Source organism: Nothoprocta perdicaria, unplaced genomic scaffold (assembly GCF_003342845.1).
Source record: "Nothoprocta perdicaria isolate Ctin4 unplaced genomic scaffold, notPer1 scaffold_32, whole genome shotgun sequence".
Taxonomy (NCBI): domain Eukaryota; kingdom Metazoa; phylum Chordata; class Aves; order Tinamiformes; family Tinamidae; genus Nothoprocta; species Nothoprocta perdicaria.
The window spans coordinates 1,094,556-1,113,471 of record NW_020455555.1 but is presented as its reverse complement, the minus strand read 5'-3'; the positions used below and the strand labels follow the sequence as shown (position 1 = coordinate 1,113,471).

The window sequence follows — 18,916 nt, the reverse complement described above, 5'->3', positions numbered from 1 at the left end:
AAATAAAGGAAATCTATTGCTAGGGTAATGCATGGTTTTGGAAAGGTTTATGTKCCCATCACTAAATGGAGTAACATCTGAATCAAAATACCATGGTCCTTTGAAAACAGACTTTAATAGAAGAGTTATCCAGTTATAACAAGGGTAAGGAAATTCATGAACTATTCCCAGTGCTATCCTAATACAGAGCACAATAAAAAGCAGGGCAAGAAAAACTGAAGACATTACTATGTCCCTTTGGAATAGGAAGGAGTGAAATATGGGAGAATCTGTTAGAAACGGAGAAGGGTGAGATACAAGGCAGACAGATTTCCTATGTGGAAGGAGCAGATGCAGCAGGAAAAAAAAGACCTCAGGGATTACAACAACCACAAGCTCTTTGGAGAAGCATCCAGACAGTAACAGCGTAGGCCTTGAGGGCTAAACTCTGTACCCCAAACGTGATGCAAGTATCAGTACTGGCTCCAGGAAATGAAAAGGACTCAAAYGCCCCAAACCCAGGGCCATTTCTCCCCAAACACCTGGGTGGGAGCAGCGCCTGGCTCAGCTAACCCAGCCTGCAAACACGGGCGAGCGCCCCAGAAAGCTGCGCTCCTCTCGCCCGGCCCTGCGGGCACACACGGAGGGGGCTGCTCTGTCCAGCGGGGAGCCGGTCAGTCACCCCCTCTGAGGAAACACCCTTTTCAAGCTCTGCTCTCCCCTCTAACCTCTCCTTCYCCCATTTCTTCCCCAAATCTGTCAAGGTTTGGGAATATTTAATGAGCTGCCTACACGTGTTCCTGTGCCCAAGCCTTTCTAACAGCAGAGCCATTGCTGCCCCGTGCAGTTACGCTGCATCCTGCAAAAGGTCAGTCTGTTTCTTCCTTAATGCCTTTGCTGCCAACAGGAAAACACGTTAACTGCAAGGAGAAACTGCTCCCTGCCAACAGCCACAAGAAAAAACAAACCATGGGTTAACTAGCAGCATCGATAATCGCCCTTGAGCAGCATTAAACGCTGAAGTACAAATTTGGCTTTAAATAATAAACCACAAGAATGTTTTGCAGTCTCCAGGATTTGGAATGTGCAAGTTGCAGCTGCTGCGGCTGCTGCAGCAGGCGAGCACTGCACAGGCAGAAGGGCAGAGCTACAGAGAAGCTTGTCGATGTGTTTGTCAGCCCTTGGAACAGCCCAGCCAACAGCACTCGCTTTGAGGATTTCTTCAGGTTCAAAACTGGGATAATTTTTTGAAGAACTAAGCATTTAGAAAGGCTTTAATAATATTTTATGATTTCCTATTATATTGTAATTTTGGCCTTTCTAGAAGGATCCTTCTTATTTGTTCCAAAGGCTTCGCTCAAAAGACAGGCATATGACTGTGGGAAGASAGCAGACTGCCTTGAAAATCAATTTGCAACAAAAGCTAAATCCATCCATTCTGCAAATTTCTAACTTCAGATTTTCTTTATGTAATTCATGATTGTGAGATTATGTTAACTTGCATATAACTATATTCAGAACATGACTAAATAAATTTCAAATTCAGTTTGAAAAAACTGACCTCCTTCAGTACAAAAATCCCTTTGTTTAACACAAGACACAGGAAACTAAGACTGCCTACACTATCTTCACTTGTATAATAAGATAAATTTACTTTTAAATTTTTGTTTACTCTCAATTAACACTGAAAAAAAATCTCTACATGTTTTCATGCACACTAATATTTTGTATTGGAAGATTCAAAATCAATCAAGATCAATGCTCCCTATCTCATCTATAAACCACACACACGTGATAAGGCATTGCAGAAAGCTATAGCAGTTGTTTCCATACAGCAGCTCAATCTTGTTGAGCTAGGGGGCTCAACAAGATTTACTACATTATATTAATACATAAGGACTACTTGAAATAACTTTAGTAAAAAAAAAAAAAAAAAAAAAAAAACCCACAACTTGCTGTTTTCCATCAAGGGGCCTGAAAGAAAACATTCTATGAAAGAGGTGAGTAATTTTGTTCCCATTGCTCAGATGGTAATAACAACACGGTGATCTGCTGCCATCAGCAGCAGGAACTCCGCCAGGCTATTAAGCGTTGTGGCTGGCAAGATTACTTACGTGTTGCAGCTGCACTCGGCTTTGTGCCATACACTCTGGCTTGGCCATCATGCTGGAAGCATTTAGGCTGTAGGTTTTCCTATTCTGCGTTTCTTTCAGCTGTTCATGAATTTGCTTTGTTTCTTTCCTGGACAGAGAAATAAAATTCACGTAAGAAAGGGCTAGTCTGATCTTCTACTATAGCTGCGATATTTTTACAGCCATCCTTTACTGTATTCAAAACTTCTCCATATTGGATTAGCCAGCTGAACTAATTCACTAGTGCCTAATATTTCAGTGCATTGGTCATTTTATGGCACAGCTTAAGAATGGAAAGAAAAGAGCTCTTCTGATGCTAGTTGTTAGARCACGCAACTTTGTACATAAAAAGTATTACATATTTAACAATAGCTTGGAAGTGGCCCCAAATGATAAAAATTGTATTTTGCTCTGCTTTGTAACAGCCACTTTGGCAAACACAGCAGACATTAACCCCTGCTGTTTATAAAATCTGCCAAAGAATGTTTGACCTTCCRTGTAGCTCATTAGACTTGACCCATAGCGGTATCTTTAAGAGACCCACTTTCTGCTTATACGCTGAACCTTGGAAAAGCCTAAGAATCAACACGGTTATCTGAAGACATTTTGGCAAGTGTTTTGACTACGAGCTGCCATGTCAAAGCTGAGAAAGCCACTGTATGAGTCACTATGTTCAATATATCTTTTTATAAAGATTAGCATCCTTTCTAAAGATTTCCTTAAGTACAACACTGAAGGTTTGCCGAACCTTCAGCCTCTGCTTAAAAGCAGGTAACCATATTTCAGCTCCTCCTGAATACAGGCCATAAACTATAACCGATATTGGAGACCCCGAATGATTTATATTTAGATCCTAATTTGAAAGAGCATGGCAAATGAGAAAGAATTTACACTGCAAGCATGTTAAAAGCACAACTGGATATAAGTAGAGGCTCATAATTAGAAAAGTATATGAATATGGATGGGCAAGGAAATCCTTTCTCATATATGAAAATGTTTTAAACTTGTAAGCCTTTCCTTGGCAAAAAYAATATGAAAAGTTAAAATCAGAAAAATCTGGAAAAAAATTTGGAAGATTGTGTCAAGTGAAATAAATTAAGTAATACTGAAACATTTCATTTAGACATAGCTTTTTTTGTATTCAATTCACTTGTGAAAAATTGTAATTTATTTAGGAGATGCTAAAATAAACCATTATTCTTTAAAAAACATCCACAGAAATTTCTATATATCCACAGAAATATCCAAATATCCATAGAAAATGTATGGAAACGATTACACACTTTTTATGCATAAACATTTTCTGAACAGCTAAATTATATACACTGGTGATCCAACTACACATATCCATATGTGCTATTTGAAAGCCACCCACTTGCATGTAGGTCTCCAAAGTTTTTATAGAAGATCAAGTCTTTTTTTGTTTGCTTGAACATTTTTGAGTGGAGGCTTCATATAAAGTCTAAGCAAAGGCATACTAATATTATGATCACAGTATCACACTTGGGGAATCTCTCCTGTAGATAACAATTCTTAGAGTTTAATCAAGAAAATAACAAATTGGTCATTTAAATATGAATTTAGAATAATTTCTACCTGTACTAACATATCTAAGTAAACTGGAATATTAAGCTTCACTGCTGCATTTCTTTACCATTACAGATGAGTTTCTAAAAGTTAATTTACTGAGGAAAACTGTCTTCTAATTGTTTCCTTTTCATGCTTATACAACCTAATAATAAGTTTATGTACGTTAACCTGTTTGAATTATAGGATTAAATATATACAAAGTACTAATTTGATCTTATTCACAGATAAATATATGCAAGTTTTGTTTTCAAAACAAATGGGCCTTATATATCCCGTTTTACAGATGTTCTRCACTAAAGTACTGTTATTTCTGCAAGAAATATATTCAAGTCACTGGGGTCTGTAAAAGTCTAAGCCATAAAGAGCAACCCATGTTGGTTTTGCTGTGCTCTTGGTTACGTACCATAATGTACAGTTATGGTGAATGGAGCAACAATCAGGGAGGCAGGAACTGGTATCTTAAAATTCTTTTTTTCTTGTGACATGCAAGAACTCTGAGCTGACCCACAGGCACTTCTCAACACTCCTCAAACCTTAGTTCCCAGAAAGCAGTCCAAGCTCACTTCAGCCCTTCTCTCTTAGGCAGCAGTAGTTAACTCTGAACTATCACGATATTTACAATGAAGGTTTCAAAAACAAATAAACAGAAATTCCAAGCAAACTGTGATTCCAGCTTACAGTCCCATTCTACCTTTTCTGAATCCCTGTTCATCAGCTAAAATCCTGACTATCGGATAGGGAGGAACACCTTATTCTCTTTCTTTTTCTCTAAAGATGTAAACACATAAAGACATTTCCTACTCAATGGCAATGCAGTTGCCTCCACACACAATTTTTACTGCAACTGAGGAGCCCGCAGAAGGAACCTGTCCTAGCACAGCATTGCCCCAGTTTATGATGCTGTCAGRTTCTAGGTTCAACATGTTCAAAGGAGCAGGGAAATTTAGATGAAACATGAACCAACATAAATCTTCACAGAAACAAACTGCACAAACTACACTTGAAATTAAAAAGTCTTATAGTGGCCAGTTTGCCTAAGTGATCCCTAGCCCAATCCTTCTCAACCCGTGGAAGGTCTTCCTCTAGCGATGGCGGGATATTAGTTTGATGGCTTTGATAATCCAGCCATGGGCAACTGTTCCAGACTACTCAGAGTTAAGGACAGCTTCAAAAGAAAGGGAGAATCTAAAGAATCAGAAAGCGATAAAAAGGATGGAAAGCAGATAACAAGGGCAGCAGACAGAGGCTCTTACTTTGCTTTGAAGTAGAATGCGGCACAGAGCACACCCACGACGACGAGGCCAAAGACGATGCAGGAGATGGAGAGCACCTGGCGCTGGTACACTTCTTCACTCTCTGTGAACAGCAAAAGTGAGAATTATATCAGAAAACCGTGCTTGGGAAAACTGGATTTCAGCATGTCATGGTTTTAGTAACAGACAAACATGAGAGATTCTGGGAGGTCTGGACTGTACGTTCCTTCACAGAACAGATGCTTCTTGGACCCTCCAATCTAGGTGAGGCWTGTATTTTCTCTTAGAAAAATTTTAGAAAATGGTTCTCAGATCTCAAAGACACTGAAAGACAGATAATCATAAATATCTGTAAATTTTAATTTTTTTTTTCTGCATGTTCTTTTTCAGCTGTTTAGAAAACCATGCTGCTACCATCAAGAGCATCAAGAGCTCCATAACCATGGGGCTTTTCTGGACTCAGGCAAGATCTGTTAGAGCTCTCACAAGGTCCCCTTTGTCTCAAGAGAATTTGTTTCTAGCTACCAAAAAATACAAGTTTTGATTTGATTGATCAGTGATTACTGTCTCGTGCTCCCATGTTATTCCCTGTACTTGAAGCTTATGTACAGCACAGTGTAGTGAAAAAATTAATTCAGTCGAGTTGGATGGAATCCAAGGACTGCTATGCTACATTGCACCAGACATTGCTTTCATGAGAGTTTCTATTTTTTTAAAAGTAATTTCCTTGATAAACTTCATAATCATGTAATTAATTTGAAAACAGGAACRGAATTAAAATTAAAACCAAAAAACACCTAAGAAAGCAATAAAAAAAACATTTACGACAGCAAACAGAAGCTCATAGGCAACTGGAGTTTCACACACTAATTATATCAAAAGTTGATTAAATGTAGCGTTCTGTTTTATCTTAACTATTTGTTCAAAAACGTTTAAATACCAGATTGGTTGCCTTTCCTGGGGTCAGTATCTGCAGGTGTACAACATGAAAAAAAAAATATTTCTATTCACTTGTTTGAGGTAGAAAACATGAACATGTTTGCTTATCACAGCATGGTACAAGCACGGTGCACTGACAAGGCTCTCTCTGGTGYCAGTCAGTGATCTTTGGGGCAGACCATCATCACTGTCAATACCAGACCTGCGTGTCTTCCACAAGAGGAAGAGTTTGCAAGTGAGCACTGAGGTGAATCTAGGCACGTATCCAAAGACCAGCCCCAAGTGGAACAGAGCAATCCCTTCTCTCTGGTGTTACTACAAGGACTGAAAACTATACACAGTGGTGTATTTATTGGTGCTAATCATTAATTTTCCAAGATTTCCAATTTTCCATAAATTTGGAAGTTTGAGCATAGTCACCATCATCTATCACTAATAGAAGCCACAGTGCCTTTTCTGTTAAGCATAACCATTTTCACATAATTACAAATCCCAAATCTCTTTTTAAATTACTTCTTTACTTGATCTTTCAATGAGCAATACAGTGATTCAGAAACGACTTCTGAATGCAAAATGTCCTTGGTTTCCATTGGATTTTTTTCCCCCTCATTTAATTTTGAAATTCTAAGAGTACACGCTATTTAAAATGTCTTTAAAAAAATCACAGCAACTTAGAGTTTTTACATGTCTATATGGAAATGTGCATGCAGTTGAATAGAAAAACCTGGCAATATTACAGCAAACCTGACACCATTAGATTTTTAGGCCTACTGGCTTGTAGAAAAATCCAGCTCTGCGTGGCAAATTCTCATTGCTGCTGTATTAAATTTATTTTTAACTAGCTTGCGTAAACTCAGAGGCATGCACCTTCCATTTCCAATACCGCACACAAAGACCTAATCTAAAAATATATAGATCCTTAACATAGGTCACACTACTGTAGTTAAAAAGCTGTACAGCTCAACAACTATTAATGTCTCTCTCTCTGCCATTCCCAAGTCTTTACTGCCTAAGGTTGCAAATAAAATTGACATCCATATGAACTATAGATTTAGTGAGATATTTCATAAAATTAAATATATTAAAGRATTAAAAGAAATGGATCCAAGTCATGTGTGCAAGAATAATTAATTCTGTTCTTCTTTAGTTTTCATTAAAAACTTCTCTTTTGTTTTTTGAGAAGTGTTGAGTTTTGTGCAGCTGGGATATTTTGTCTGTCCTGAATAGCAATCAGTGCCTTGTTAAAGATGGTTAAAGCATTTCCAAGTCTGGACAATATTATCTCGCTCAAACAATACATAAAGATTTAAGTCTTTCATGTAGCCAACTTAATCTCTGCCACTAGCTTTCAATGCAAGCCGATCAATGCTTTCTTTTCCTTTTGCTTGCCTTATACAGCGCGCATTTATTGAACTGTTTATTGATTAATATTGCTCTATTTTTAGACACCTTTGTTAATCTTTTAGATCCTTTAAATCTTTGTTTATATATCGGACCCCATATTCCTTTGTTTCCAGCATGTTCAAGTAGCACTGGCTGCCTCCTGGATGCCCAGGAGAGCAGCTAGGGAGCCGTCCCGCCTGCATGGGCRAACAGGGCATCCCGCGAGCTTGAGTTAACTGCCACCCACTGCCCCGGGTCACCTCACGCCCCATCATGTTTCCTGGCACAACTGCACGGGCTCTGGACACGAGGACAGTGGGACCTCCCCCTTTCAGCGATTACTATGACAATAGTTTGCAAGCATTTAGTCTCAAAAAAACCTGATTAAATTCAAACATAGATAAAACTGCCCTGCGTAAGTCTTAAAGTTGGAACAGAGCATACACATTACTCCACATGAGAGAGAAAAAAAAAAAAAAAAAAGAAAAGAAAATCTAATTCTCAGGTATCTATAATGATAACTGCATTTTTTTTTTTTCCCTTTATTTTTAACCAAGTGGAATTTCCCTTTTAAAAGGGTTTCAAGCCCTTTGGTTCACAAATTAGGAGCAGAAAGTTGTACCCCTATTACCTACAGAAAGGACTAAGTCAAGATTAATGGAACAGATTCACTTTTCAGACTGAAGTCAGACTCAGCTAAGTTCTCTTGGCAAACATTCCTACCACATTTAATAGTTGCAACAGCAATTCCCTCTTGGGAAGGTTGCTCAGTTGTTCCGATTGTTATAAGGACTAAAAAAGTACATTAGCTTGTCCTCGTGAAAAGTCTCAATAACAGTAAAGAGCAGGAGGTTTGGTCTATTTTAGATATGATATATATTTGATACTATTCATGATACTATACCATGTTTGACTATTAATACTTTACACTATAATATACTATTTCATTCTATTATATACTACACACCATATATAATATTACATACTATGTATTATTATATTGTTGGCATTTTTATATTAATGAGATCCTTTTCTGTATAAGTAGAAGGCAGAAGGGAAAGGAAGCGTGGAGACCTTGGTGGAATGACCTATTTTTTGAGTATTTGATTCTACGGTATTAATGCTGCATTAGCACCAGTTTTGCACGGAATATAAAATAGGAAGCAATGAATTAATCATAATGCTAAGGACTCATCATGAAAAAGGAGTGTAAATGTCTAAATCTGAGCTTTCAACCAGCTGTTCTCGGTCAGTGAGCGAGAGGCAAAACCACATCCAAAAATTTATGAATTAAAATCTTATGAAAAATTATTTCCATCAAACCCATTCTCAATGGAGAAAAAAAATGACTTCTTTGCCTCATTCTATCTGCAAAAAAAAGAGATAGGTTACATATGGATGTGTAAAAATGCAGTTACAATGGAAATGAACTTGTCAATACTCATCGCCCATGGAAAATACTACTGTTCTTTGATAAAGCATATTTTAATAAACATTTTTAAGGGGCGAGGTTGTAATTCTGAGAGAAAATGAATTTTAGATTTTTTTATTTTTTTTCCTTTTCCAATGGTTTCCTTTGTGTCAGCTCCTAATGAGATAAGCCTGATTAGGCGTTTTTATGCATTGCCGATTCATGTCTAAGACAAGGCAATTCTATTAGGAACTTTTATCTATTTTCATTTCATTTCTAACATTGATCATGTTATCCACTTACCAGCAAAAACCTAAGTCTTAGCAGCTGCTGGGTGCATGTGTGTTATTTTTCCTACCTGAAAGATTCATCTTCATACTTCATTATGGCAATTCTAGGTTTCTTAAATAAAGACCTACTATCACAGAAGCAAATGATCTGCATCCACTAACTTGGGCTGTCCTAGTTCTGCACTATCAGTTTTGGGCCATTTTGGAAATGAGGGAGAAGCCCTAGGGAGCACCTCTAAGGAGCAGCAGCCCTGGAGAGCAGCTTCTGGCACCTGGCAGACAGAGAGGGCCTGGGTTGAAAGGACTGAAACATTTAATTTTCATTTTATATTAGATCACTTATTATGTATATTAGTAATTATATTAAAAACACCTACATCAGCCAGCTGAAGAAATGGTATTGTGATAATAAGGTGTCAAAGTCTGAATAAACCAACTATATCCAAAGAGACCCTTTCTTGTTTTGTTAAATAACATCCTTTCAGACCGGGTTTATTTGTTTATCTTCATGTTTATATTTACAAGGATACTCCTGCAAATTATCGCTTACTTGCCAGGCTGTGGAGCCTTTCCACSCCAAACACTTGGAAGGATGAAGGATCACTCCTTGTTCTCTCCAACAGGACATGCAGTTCCATCATTTGGTACAAGAATCTAAAATGAGGTAAAGATGGCACTGATCTGCCTCTGGAAGGATGAGCCGCCCTCTTTTCCTGCCTTAATTTCCTGGCTGCTTCTCAACATCTCCATCCTCCACCTCTGATTTTGTTATCCTTATTTTTCTCATTTTTATTGTGAATCCTAAAAGCAAACACCCTCTTACTCTTTCAAAACATCTTTTCTCCCCCAGCACCTGTATGAACCTTCCCGAGCGGGGCGGTTCAGCAGCCGAACCGCGGCCGCTCCCCCTTCCCTGGGAAGCAGAAGGAGAAGGAAGGATATTTGGACACAAGGTTCCCAAGGGAGTTCTACTGCAATACATCATGGGTTCCTGAAATAGGGCCTGCACAGGGCATGGGTACCTATGTGTGTATATAAATATATAATGGCCTTTGGATTAATCCAAAGTTTATTAAGCGCAACGGGCATTGGATCACTGTGCTTTAAAGTCATTTTCTGTAACACTCTACAAAGGCCATTTCTGAGATCTTTATTATGTAAAAATATTACGGTTTTATAAAGCAATAACCCTCTTTAATTCAGGCTTAGTACTTGGATAATTCCTTAGCCCTGAGCATGGCTAACATCTAGTATAATAATGCCTCTATCCCCTTGCTGATGTTTTATTTGCTGTTGAAGCCTGCACTGGTATTTGCTTCTCTGCAAAAATCTGTAAAAATCATATATATAGAAAGTGGCTCTATTTCAAACCCCAGAAAAATGTAAAAATGTACTTACAAGAATCAAATTATTATTAGTTTTATAAATAGACCTATCATGTAAGAGATACATATATATTAAGCTTGTAATTCCTGTAAACTTGTAAATACTGTAAAAATTCTATCAAATACTCATTTAAAGCACTGAAGCAATAGGATACCTATCTGACACCTACTTAAATTAGGAAACTTCCCACTTATTTGAGAAAGGACTTGACTAGATAATGCCTGTTGTAACATAATTGCTTTAACTTCTCAAAATTACCCATGAGAATCCATAAAAAAAAGAAGACATTAAAAAGACAACAGCAATCATTTTGAAAATATAACGTGTATAAAACAATCCTCTTTCTTTCCAAAAGGTCACTAATTGGGACTCAGAACTTACTACAGACCTGTAAGAAAAAAAAAAAAAAAAAAAAAAAAAAAAGAGAAAAAGAGCCTGGCATCATTTTACTCTTAGCTGAAGAAGCGCTGCAATCCTGAACAACAAAGCCAACATCAAACATTTCAGCTGCTTCTGAAGGCACTCTCTTTGGAAAACTGATTTCCAAAATGCATGAGTAGCACCCAGCAGCACGAAGATATGTGAAACCCTTCCCACAAGGAGTCAAAATTTGCCCCGGCTCCAAGCCCCGCTCCTGCTCTCTGTTTTAGCTGAGGGCTGGCTCCGAACCAGCAGCCGCTCTGAAGTGCTCGCTGGGACAAACAGTCCCGCTAAACCACAGGACCCAAAGGGCTCYGCAGCAGCACCTGCGCTCAGCCAAATCCTGCCTTACCATCGCACTTAACTTCCTCAGGCCCGTGTGCTGCAACATAACACACCAGGGCTCTCCAAAGGCCTCCTTCCACAGTTCAAGAATATGTAAACTTGGTAATCTTTAAGGTGAAATGAGCTAAAATTGTCAGAACAAATGAATAGGAAGGCAGGTAGAAGCCATATGAAGCCCTCACCTCTGAATAATGGAACAGACACAGCCCAGATAAAGAGAAGGAATTCTATCATTGATAATTTCTATTTACTACAGATTTTTATTCAACATTAATATGTTGTCCCTCAAGTGATCAGAACATGTTGTAATTCCAGTGAGGAACTTCAGTATCAGGGAAATGCTCTAATCTCATAAAACAAACAAACAAACCCCACTCATCTGCTCCTCTGTTCAGACCCAAATTACCCTTTTCACACTGCAACATCAGATGCTACAAAGGCACTCAGCAATGCAACCAAATACAATCAGTTGTTCTACATAAAAAAAAAAAAAAMAAAAAAAAACCCCACACACAAAATAAGAGTTTCTTACATATTCCAAAGTATTCAGACATGAAATGAGGCAAAAACATTTTATGTTAATCAACTAGTCTGCTGTCAGCAATAGCTCTGTTATTTAGCTAATCACGGAAGCTGGGGAGAAGGAAGAGAAAAACTTTTTATCTGACTAAATTCAGCCTACTAAATGTTACCTCCTCACCAAATCCTCCCCTGCTAAATTTTCTCTACTGCAAAATTTCAAGACTATGAGCAATTTTAAACAGCATCATTGAACAAATAATAATAATAAAAAATTCTTAAGCTCTGCTCACTGGGTCACTGAAAAATCTGCTCTGTTCTGAAAAGATTCCTCTCCAAGGCTGAGCATCAAAGCAAACATTTCTGAGACCGATGACCATGTGATATACGGCAGGTTATTATACACACTACTTTTTAATCTAAATGGGAACAATCTTAAGACAGTAAGACACAGAGCTGTTTAAGTGGGCTGCCAAGGGAGCACAATTTTAGACGAGCCGCACACTATGAACCATCAGCCACATTAAGCTTTGTTGCTTTTCTGGACTTCAACATATTGATTACAACTTTTTTATTTCCACTAATGAGCAGTAATTACCACTAATGAGCAAGGAAAGCTATTTCTGAACTGTAGATTAGCAGTTTCTGTGGTTTACAATGCAACGCATCAGTTACATGGATTATGTTGCAGAGCTTTCTTTTCTATTAGCTTACAGTACCAAGCCATATACCAACCAAAGAGACAAAGTGCAAGCCCAGAATACATGCATTTCATTGAAAGCTTCTTTACATATAAAGGTACTTATTGTCTCATACTCAAGTTATTTTTTAACATAACAGTTACTGCACTCCATTCTGATAACATGTGCATCTCCTTCCTATTATATTTAATGGAAATACCCTTTTGAAGTCAGAAATTAATTTCTACAAGTTTTTCAGATTTAAAAATCTAGCAGTCTGATTAACTAGAATTGTCTTCCCATACTCGACCAAACTGAGAAATAAATTGGCTTCCCTTGTACTCATCTCATTTTATTTTCCCAGTGAAGATCCACTGCACAGGAGCCAGCGGAAATACCTCCCTAGAACTACAAGCATTCGAAGTAAATTTTAATTTTTCATTTAAACTCCTGTGAGACATACTTTTCATATGGAATACAATGGACATGGTATGCGCTCTGCTTCCAAAACAGAAGCACAGAAACTCTGTGGGATCCCTGTTAGAAACTCAAAAGCACCCAAGTGCAGCACAAAAACCCCTTCTTTGAAGAGGGGCTGGACGCAGTCACGCTGCTTGGAGAGCCCGGAAAGGAGGCGCTGCCTCCCCCTACCCTCTGTGGCTAACAAAGAAAAAGGTTAAAGAAGGATCCTTGCTGCTACGTGTAGGTTAAAGAAGGATCCTTGCTGCTACGTGTAGGTTAAAGAAGGATCCTTGCTGCTACGTGTCTGCTCTCTCCATCTAGGATCCCTTGCAGTAAAGGCAACGAGCTCCAAGCCTCTCCCGCCACCTGGACTGAAGGGCAATAAACGACCATAAGTGCCCCAGCATCTCGTTCCCCTGGGACCCTCCTGCTTGCTCTGGAGGGTGCAGTCTCACGAATGCGCAAAATGACAACACGTAAACACCAAGTGAACCTGGGGACAGCTCTGCCCTGCTTGCAGGGCACTCACATGTACTTTTCCTTCAGGAAAAAAAAAAACCCCAACCCTGGCCACCAGCTTGCTCCTCCCAGAAATTAAAGACCACAAACTTCAGCCACGGCTTCAAACACTCACAAGCAAAAGTATTTAGCCTACCAGTTACCATGAGATCTTCTGAGGACACTACCAAATGCTTCCGTTGCATTTTGGCTTATATTAAACAGCTAATTTCCTTCGTGCTTCTTTGCTAGCTACTGCTCGTGAGCACACCCAATAGTGTGGATACAAAAGTATAAGAAAGAAGCAGATTTCTTCTTTTGCATTACATGTGTTTTCAAGAGCAAATGAGTGTGGGGGCCAGACCTACACACTGCTTTCACTTGCATCTGTGCTGAAGCRCCTGACACGGATATTTTTAATAAACACCATCCAGTGCCCGGAGAGCTCACTGGGCRGTGGGTGGTTTTAAGCTCCAGGCTTTGAACTCACGGAGCTCTACTCGACAGCAGACAAATCCGAACTTTGCAACAAGATTTTTTAAATTATGCATCAATTCTCCTTCTTATAATCAAATCCACTGTGAGGCCATTGTGGTTCACTTCTTCCTTCTCAAAGCAAATCCATTCTCTCATACTGTTTACATGAATAAATAAAAGCAGCCTAAGTCTGACTACCCTTATCAAAGCCACAGAGGGTTTTCACAGATGTACCATTCCCAGCTCTGCATTGGATTCTTCCATACTGAATAAAAGGAATAAATGATGGAAGATAAAATATTGAAGCGAACTGCAGGTACCGTAAGGCCACCACGATACTCACTTGATGCTATACACTACACACATCCCTAAATCTTCCCTCTGCCTATAGACAAAAGACACATCCATCCAAACTACTCTTCTCTAAAAGAAGGTGCTTGCACAACAGAGAAAGCAAAAGTGTCATTTCTAGAGCCTTTTTTTTTTAAAGTAGCTTTGAGATGAAGTGCAGTGCAGGGAGATTCCTACCAAACAACATATCTRTTGCTTTTAACATAGTATTTAACAAGTAGTTTAGAGCCAATCGGTAAGACTGGTATGAGARAAAAAAAATATTACTGATTAGCATATCTGTGAATCCTGATGAAATGTAAGGGTACTTAAAAACCTTTTATCCTGGAAAATAATAAACTGCTTTTACATTTGCAGATTACCCAGGTTAGATATTTCAGAAGTTTCTTTTTAAATGCTCTCTGTCTAAGGTAAATATTCTGTATGCAACCCTTATTACACATATTTACTCTACGAAGTTTAGAAGAGATTAGGTATTAAACTCAGGACAAAAGTCTATGTCACTTTGCTTTCTTTACATGTGTTTTTCAGTTGCAGCAGCAAACTAAAGTCAAGCCCTAGGCAGGTGGGAGCTGCTTTGACCGCGGCCAGCAGCCATCTCAGCACCCTCTCTGAACCTTCAAAATAGCATAAGGTACCCAAGGCAAAAGGATATTGCATAGCAAAAAGAAAAGATCATTAGAATAAATTTGAAATGGTAACGAAGAATAGGAGACCTKCTCCAGCAAGTTCTCAAGCTTACTGCTTTCTAAAGCCAGTTGTTTGCTGTGCTGAAGTTCAACTTGCATTTAAGACTAATGGTTTATGCCTCAGGGCAAAACCTGAGCTAGATACCAGTTCTCACTGCAAGCAGGGAGGAGGCAAGAGGCTCCTCTCTCAATCCAGATGAGYGCTGAGGGCAGCCACAGTGGGACACCAGTGAAGCCCACACCCAAACCAGGAGCGATTGCGCTCAGCTCGCAGGCACCACCTCAGAAACCCTCTCAGTGCTCGCTTCCGTTACCTCCAGCCCGGCATCACAGCAATAAAGCCGAGGAGAAAAGAGTACACCCCTGGCATTCCCGGCCTGCTCCTTCAATTCAGTTTGAAGTTCACAAAAAAATCCGTCTCTGTATTTCGCATGTCAAAATCTCCTCTGCTGCWCAATGCCCAGAGAGTAAATCAAGTTCTAGGACACTGAACGTGTTGTGCTTAGTGCCCAGAGCTCCCATGCCAGCTCCCACACTGGTACAAACAAGTCCACACTTCCGAAACATGGGAGGAAAAGCAGCAATGCACAGCTCCTTGCCTTCGTTATCTCTAAGTATTTGCTGGGATGTATTTTGCATAGACACCAGTTCAGAGAAAACTGAGCAGATAGTACGTCCTGATAACTTTCAAAGTTGTACTGTATCTCTGGAAAATGAAAGCTTTCCACAGAGGTCCCCAATGGATTAGCAGTTTCGCTGTGTGTAAGCCCTCCCCATGGCTTTTCATTACATTTCACAGTCACTTAAGCCTTCTCCTAATAAAAAGACAATGCCAAGTGTGAGATTATGAAATACTCCAAAGTTAAACTGATAACAGTTTAATTAAATGCTGTTCACTAGAAGCATTTCCACCATGGCCCAGACAATAAAAGGGAAAAATGAATTCTGTAATTGCTTCTTTTGCTGCCTTTTCACAACCTTCTGAGATGCTCTTCCCATGACATTGCCCTTCCGCATGGGCTGCAGTCCCGTTCACACGACCCGGCTGCTCAGTTCGGATGCGCGCTGAGCACCATGGATTCATTCCATGAGCCTGCACGGGGCTTGGAGCAGACTCTGCACAAGCAGCTTTTGCCTTCTTTTTAACTAAAATAAAAGGCTTGAATTGTTGAAGTGAATATTCGCCAGCCTTCCTGCCAATGTTCACAGCAAAATCCCCCTTCAAGCCATATATTTTTTGTTAACGCGCATCTCTGCGCAGCGAATCTCACCGCGCTAATTTTATCATTGACTTTATATGTGATAGGAGTATTCCTCCTTCCTTCCTTCCTTCCTCCCGCAATGCTGCGGCACATGCGCTCTGCTCTAACTGGCTTCCACCTTACAAGTTACGAAGCAGCTACATCATTTCTGTATGTTCTTCCCTCTACTATAACAACTTTTCTATGGCACTAGCTTTTTTATATATTACAGTCCTTCTGTAATTAAAACAACTTTGATTCAATGTCAGCTTGCAAATTTTATTAGGGTAAGTAGTTTGAGATCAGTACATGATCATCAGCTCTTGTTGAAGCAGGAAAGTTAGTGACAAATTCAAAAACATCTTCAGAAGTCAGGAATGATTAAACTTACACTTCCCCTTAAAACCAAACTCTTGTTATGTCTAGGAATTATACAACACACACACAGTTGTGATGGATGTTGAAATCACATATAGCCTTCTGGTAAATGTTCAAAGTAATTCATTAATAAAGCCCATTACATAATGATGATATATTTAGATTGTGATAAAAACTGCAGTACAAGGTGTCTACTAGAGGCAGCCTACCCTGAAAAACTGGAAGTCTACATTAAAGAATATAGAATATCAGGGAAATTAAGACAAAAAATTAATTAGCTTGCTTTCAGTGACAGAAGTGCTTATGAAAATATTAATAAGTACTAGGATACAAAAAGCAAAATTAATTAAACGGCTGAACTTGAGAATAGTACCCTTCCTATGGCACGCACAGAAACACTAACTGCTCTRAATCACATCCTCCAATTTCAACTACGGAAGAGCCAGAAGAAAAGTTCATGTTTCCAAACAACAAAAACTTGCAGARAAGGTTGATTTATACCAGGTAACCACTTGTCCTCCATCAGCCTTCACTGTCCTGTGACCATTCAGTTAAAGACACATTTTGCTTTTCTGTAGTGAGGTCTGCACTGTAAGCGAACCCTTGAACACCTCTCAGCTGCTGCTGCAGCTTTGGTTTTGCCTTTAGTGCAGGAAAAAAAGAGGCTCGCCGCAGGGTCAGCAGGAGCTTAGCATAAACAGCGACTAATCTAGACCTACTTGCAGAGCTTGGTTAATTCTAGGGCTGAGGAAAAGGGTCTGCAGACCTCAGCCTGAACAGCAAAAAAYGACTCCTGCCAGATTCAATTTTCACTAGGACTAAGGCATGCAATGCAAAACACCAGGGAATAATGTCCAAGCCCTCTCATCCTAGGGTGAAGGGCTCTGCTAGTACTGGAGGCCACGGCAATATCTGTGTAAAAACAAAATAAAATCCCACAACAAAACAAAACCAAAATCTCCTGTCTGCGCTATCTGTAACATGTTTTTGGACTGTGACAAACAGAATACAGTTGCTAYTGAATGCCGCAGCAAATGTAAACAGCGTTTTTCTTATTTATTTTTCCCCAGACTGACAGTGATTTTCTGACTCAGAGCCCAGCTGCGGTGCTTATTGAATTTTATTCCCCCTCAGCAAAACTGCTGCCTTCATTTTTGCTGGGAGATCCTTCAATCCCCAGCTTTGCTCTCGGCGTAGCAGCAGCAAAGCCCTTGCTCTCTGCCTGTAGACCTGCAGTGTTTTAAGGGGTCAGTGCTGCTTTTGTCAGCCCGAATCAACCATCTTCCATCCACCTCTGGAGAGGTTTCTCTTTGCTTTCCTGACGAGGTGCCAGGCTTTGCATTTRTTTTTATCCTCCCTGTTCACCACCAGCTTCTCTCTCGCCCACCTTGGACTGCAAACATGGGCCAACAAGGAGGACTGCAGCACTTCTCAACCTCTGCTCCAGCACATGCCAGGCCAAGCAAACAGCCTTGTCGAGCCACACTGCAGACAGTGTTACTTCAGGTGCTGCTTGTCTCCTCCCTAAGCAGCAGGAGTTTAGCAGTAGCTGTAGCAGAGCACGGCAGCAGAAAGGAGGATGGTGGAACGACCGTATGCAGTATTTTGTATGATAGTACATTATTTCTCCTTTTTACTCCTTCCCAAAATAGTGAACAGTCTTGCAAACCCCAAGCCTCATGCGAAGAGCATCCCCTGAACAGAACCTCCATCGCTTTGTTACAAAGCACCATGGTGGCTTTGGGCGCGGTTTGACTTGCTCCTTGAGCCCTGCCTGAGGCAAACTAGGCACATACTGGGTGATGAACAGGCTTTAACTTAAGAGACCTTTTCTTTTTCAGGGGAAAGACAGAAGAAGGAGAAGAAAACCTTTAGCATTTGAAATGAAATAGTAWAAAAGAGACTTCGAGGAACTCAGCGTGGATGAAACATCCCTGGTTCAACCCCCACAGTGACCCAGAGCTCTAGGCTAGGGCAGAGCACCCCTCCGCTCCTGGCGCCAGACGACAAGCGCTGGGAGATGCTTTCATGCTCCTCAACTAACCCGGCTGCCCCAAMCCCAGGCTGTCCTTAGTCACAAGGCTGCTTTGCTCAAACGTAGGTACTTCTTTGTATTCTGGCCGCTTGTGGCTTTAGAGATGTGAGTGTGCGCAGCTTGCGTCAAGCTCCGCTCAGGAGGGGAGCCCAGGGAGCCACTCTCCCCAACCACCTGCGCCCGTGGACCCAGAGCGGGAAACGTCACCGCGTCACCCCCAGCACACACATCACACATAATAAAGCATGGAGGGTTCTAGATCTTTCATATAACCATCGGTATGACTGTCCTGCGATATATGTTGTGATACAGAATAGACRGTTAATAGGAGAAAATAATTGAAGTGCATAAATTGACGATCAGTCTGTACACCTGCACTCTGGTAAGAATTTCTAAATGTTATTTCAAAGGAGAATTAATAGCACAGTTACTCAGACTTCGAACCTGAGATGATAAAT

The 18,916-nt window shown here is 40.0% G+C and overlaps 1 protein-coding gene across 1 annotated transcript in view; it reads right to left on the bottom strand.

The window, feature by feature from the left end:
- The window catches only part of NRG3 (neuregulin 3), a 230,662-nt gene that overhangs the window by 20,298 nt on the left and 191,448 nt on the right, over positions 1–18,916 (bottom strand). The window contains exons 9-10 of the mRNA XM_026042983.1: positions 4,955–5,057; positions 2,094–2,220 (exon numbers count right to left, since the gene is read on the bottom strand). Of these exons, the coding sequence (XP_025898768.1) occupies positions 2,094–2,220; positions 4,955–5,057 (230 nt within the window). The remainder of the gene's footprint in view (positions 1–2,093; positions 2,221–4,954; positions 5,058–18,916) is intronic.